Below are 4257 nucleotides of genomic sequence, written 5' to 3' on the forward strand. Positions count from 1 at the left end.
ATTCGTTTCCAGTTTTCCTTTCTGTGGGTTGATTAAAGCTATCCTGCCCCTCCACCCCCATCTTCTAAGGAGAACTTTGCTCTTTGTTCCAGGAGTAAATCCTTTATCTGCCCCCTTGCCTTGACTTGATTTGTAGTTTGGTTTGGCGTTAATCAAAAGAGAAGTAGGAACTGGAGACTCTCTACCTAACAGAAACGATGGACCGGGGTCAGGACACCCGCCAAAATATCACAGAGGCTTCTGCTGATTTCAGAAAATGTTTTATTAGTCAAGAGCATAGATACTGCTCTGGCAAAGGGAGGGGGCAGTGAGTGGTCATATAGATTTGAGGTAGAAAAAGGGTGGGGATGGGGGATTAAACAAACACCTGAGCGCAGCAGGCACGGTAGGTAGTTTAAATACATAAAAACTTTTCAACATAGGGAAAAGTTTTTATTTGCAAAGGAAAGAAGGAAGCAAGGAAGAGAAAGAAAGGAAGAAAGAAAGAAAGACAGAAAGAAAGAATAAAAGGAAGAAAGAAGGAAAGGAAAGAAAAGAAAGAAGGAAGGAAAGAAAAGGAAAGGGAAAAGATGAAAGAAGAAAAAATTTTAAAAGGAAGGAAAGAGAGGTAAAGAGTGTCTCCCTTGGAACTAAATAGGAAGTGCAGCGACAAAAAATAAAATAAAAACAGCACTGTTTGAGGGAGAACAACAAAGGCAGCCCTCCCTCTTCCTGGCTTGGTTCTCTTTCCCTGGCAGAAAACTACTGATTCCTCTTATTGCATTGTAATTAGGGAGGAGAGCGCGCGCGGAGGGTTTTGACGCGAAGCGGGAAGGCTGACCAGAAAGGCATCTAGATAGCGTAGTAGGGAAGGCATCTCGAGGGTTCTAAATTCGCCCCAGAAGGGTTGGAAGGGTACACCTTAGAGTTTGTGTCCCGCGGTCCCTCCTTCTCGACTCGGGCAGCCAAGAGCCGCCCTCTCGGTTGCCCGGGGTCGGGGGTGGTTATATATATATTTATCTTTCTCTTCATGAATTAAAAACAATTTCAAATGACATTGCACGTGCGATCCAAGTGTGTAGTTGCAGTCAGCAACCTGCCAGCGCGCAGCAGAGGCTCGGCAGGACGCACCCCTACAAGTCCCTGGAACCCAGAGCCCGGCGCTCGCCGCCGCCTTCCTCTCCTCCCGGGGTCTGGCAGCCGTGGCGCGGTCCTCGGCTCACTGGTTTAACTCCAGCGCCCAGACTTGCTGCGGCCAGCCTGTGCGCCCTTTAATCCTCTTCTCGCCTGGGCCCAGGGCAGGAGGAAAGCCTTCGTGCTGCTGCTGCCAGAGGACACACACAAGAAAAGAGGCGAGAGAGACAGATTTAAATGTTTCTGCTCCAGTCGCCCGGGAGTGGGGTAAAAGTGGAGTGGGGTAAAAGATGTTGGGAGCAGTAATTGAGAGTCTTTAAATAAGTGGCGAATTTCTGTTTGCAAAATAGGCAAACAGGCTCATAAATTTGCCTTTATGCCCCGAGTTCCCAGGTCCCGGATGGACTGGGCAGCTTCTGGGGTTTGATAATGAGAATTTTCTGTGTCTAGTGAAACTGATGCTTGTAGGTTTGGCTTTATGGTGCCGTAGGGAGACTGCAGGGGTTCAAATGGGAGGGGTGGGAATCAACAGTCTTCTCCCTCGAGGACCTGCTCCCCCAACACGTCCCACCGGCTTTCCAACCTAGTTTAGCACCTGGGTTTGGGTACAGAGTTGGGTCCCTCCAGCCGGCGCTAGATGCTCAGAAGGCTAGGCGATGGGGGGGGGGGGCAGTTCGCCTGCCCTAGCATCCCCCTTCTCCGCTCCTTGAAGGAGGTGGTGATGTGCAGGGGGTGGAGAAGATATGCTCAACAATTACTTCTAACCAGCAGTTGCCTGGGCCTACATGTCCTTAAAAACTCATTGGCTAGGGTCTTTCCCAGTCTCCCCAGGTGAGCTTTCCCTAGTTTACCACAGCCCCTGCAGGACAGATAAAATCCAGGGGGGCTCTCTGGTCAACTCCAACGCACTGCAGCCCTAAGTGCACCAACCTAGAGAAATTATTTCAGTTCACCAGCCTGGAAATCACTGCCTTCAGAGGTCCCAGAACCCTGGGCCAGAGAAACCAAGCTCTAGAAAGTGTCACCTCACTTGAGAGGATCGAGAGAGGCCGGTATGAACCGCGATCTCCAAAACCAAAAGAAGTGGGTGAGACTCTTGACTCTTGCTTGTTGGCGTTTACACACAAAACCATCAAGGTGGCCCTCAGAGCTGGCCGTAGGGAGTGGAGCGCTGGAACACGCTCTGGGCAGGGAGTAGACTAACTTGTTTTACCCAAATAAACAGCTCCTTGGGTAGGTAACCTTCAAGTCCTGTCCTGCTCTGGGCCTCAGTTTTCCTATCTGTACAAGGATGGCAGTAGACTAACCTCTTCAGCAAAGGCCTTGTGAAAACAGTAGCTGAGCCTATAAGCATAAATTCACATTCAAACTGAAGTAACTAAACCCTAAGGTATTCATAACCTGGTTTCCAGGAGAGCCCAGAGGTGAATCAGGACCCCTCAAGATTGGAAAGAAATAAACCATGTGTGTGTTTTCTCCGCGTCTGAAGCTTCCCATGGACTCTTAAAAGGGACTCTGACCCTCTCCCGAAAGGTTAAGATTCTGGTCTTCATTCACAGTCTTACAAACACGATCCACATTACAAATAGATTCAAATATGAATCTGCTTCCCTCCGTGCACATCTTGACCATTTGAGAACTACCCTCTGCCTCTCAAAATAGCACGCACCGCAACGGAGATTCCTTCCACTGCGTATTTGGCCTGCGGGTGCTTCCCGCGCTCCCGCGCCCTTGACTAGAGCATACAGGCCCCCGGACTTACCAGCTCCCTTTTTCGCTTGCTCTCGCGGCCGCCATCCGCCTTCTTGAGTTCAGCCTTGAAGGCCTCGGGGTCACCGGCCTGTGAGTCCTTGGCCAGCACGTCCATCAGGTAGGCGATGTAGCTGGTGGCCAGGCGCAGAGTCTTGATCTTGGAGAGCTTGGTGTCGGCCGGCACATTGGGGATGCACTCGCGCAGCTCCGCAAACGCGCTGTTAATGCTCTCTGTGCGTCTCCGCTCCTTCTTGGGTCCTGAGCCTTTCCGCCGGCCCAGGCGGCCGCCGAGCGCCTCCAGCCGCCCGGGGCTCTGGCCTGGCCTGGCGTCTGGACCGTAGGCGGCGGCGGCTGCCGCGGGTGTGGGCGGTGGCCCGCCGGTGGGGAAGTCCGGAGCAGCGTCAGCTGGGCTCAGCAGCCAGCTCTGGAAGTAGGGCCGTTCCTGGTGACAGCGAGAGGCAGGGCCGAAGAGAAAGGGCTCGTGGAGCATGGGGTGCGCGGGGTGCGGGTGATGATGATGATGATGGTGGTGGTGGTGTGCGTAGCTGCCCACGAGGTTCATGTTGGAGCGGCCCCTGGCCTGCGCCGCCAGCCCGATTAGCGCCGCCCCATGCGCCCCAGAGACTGCCGGGGCCACCCGTAGGCTCTGGGGTGGCGCTCCGAGGGGCACCGGCTTTGAGAGAGTCTGGGGCAAGGCTGAAGATGAGATGCACAGCCCGCCGTCTTGCCTATTTCTGTCGCCGGCTAGGACGAGGATGCCGAGAGACCTGTTTAACCCTTCTGCGGCCTCCCCTTCAGGGTCTGGCTTATATAAGGCCGCGGCTTTGATGTCAACCTCTCCCTGGAGCCAATGGCAGGGGGGCAGGGAGGAGGAAAGGGGGGTGGCCGTCCCTGGTTTTAAGCTCAGCTAGCGCCACTCGACTCTAGGCCGCCTGCTGGGACAGGGAGGCGGCCCCACCTCCGCCCCTGCCCTCCTCCCCCTCTCCCCCAGTTCCCAGCTTGGGGGAGGCCGAGGGATACGAACTTAAGGCACAAGACTGTCAATGTCCTGGACAGAGTCTGCCACTCCAGTCCCCGTGGGCCCCAGGAAAGGGATCTAGAATCATCCTCCGAAAAGGCCTTCACCTAGATTTTACAGACAGGGAAACTGAGGCGCAGAAAAAAAGAAAGTTTCTTGTTTCTAGACCCTCTGGAATCCAGAATAGGAGCTCCAGAGTTTCCCAGTCCTGAGCTTCATCTGCTCCACTTGGCCTCAGAGCTGAAAAATGACAGTATGCTGCTGGAGGCAGGATAGGCCCCTAATGTTTTTCCCTAAGCACCTCCAGCCCTTAGTTTTCAGGCACCATCGGGAATGCAGCAGTTCCTGCACCCGGTAGAGAACCTGCCAACTCT

The 4257-nt window shown here is 53.9% G+C and overlaps 1 protein-coding gene across 2 annotated transcripts; it reads right to left on the minus strand.

Annotated features, from left to right (window-relative positions):
• Positions 1-244: 244 nt before the first annotated feature.
• On the minus strand, positions 245-3707 carry HAND1 (heart and neural crest derivatives expressed 1). Of its 2 annotated transcripts, none has more exons than XM_045506716.2 (2): positions 2876-3707; positions 245-1303 (listed from the first exon to the last, which is right to left on the minus strand). In XM_045506716.2, exons 1-2 carry the CDS (start codon positions 3425-3427, stop codon positions 1199-1201), a joined length of 657 nt encoding a protein of 218 aa, XP_045362672.2. In that variant the 5' UTR covers positions 3428-3707; the 3' UTR covers positions 245-1198. The 2 variants fall into 2 exon arrangements, with proteins under 2 accessions (XP_045362672.2, XP_074217074.1); XM_074360973.1 differs by having other exon boundaries at positions 245-1300; positions 2876-3571.
• Between the last annotated feature and the right edge of the window lie 550 nt (positions 3708-4257).

The sequence above is a fragment of the Camelus bactrianus genome, chromosome 3 (genome assembly GCF_048773025.1).
Source record: "Camelus bactrianus isolate YW-2024 breed Bactrian camel chromosome 3, ASM4877302v1, whole genome shotgun sequence".
Classification (NCBI taxonomy): Eukaryota; Metazoa; Chordata; class Mammalia; order Artiodactyla; family Camelidae; genus Camelus; species Camelus bactrianus.

Coding starts and splice junctions, on each gene's coding strand:
- HAND1 (XM_045506716.2), bottom strand. CDS start 3,427: ATGAACCTCGTGGGCAGCTACGCACACCACCACCACCATCATCATCAT. Junction 1,304..2,875: donor GCAAGCGAAAAAGGGAGCTG/GTAAGTCCGGGG, acceptor GTCCTCTGGCAG/CAGCAGCACGAAGGCTTTCC.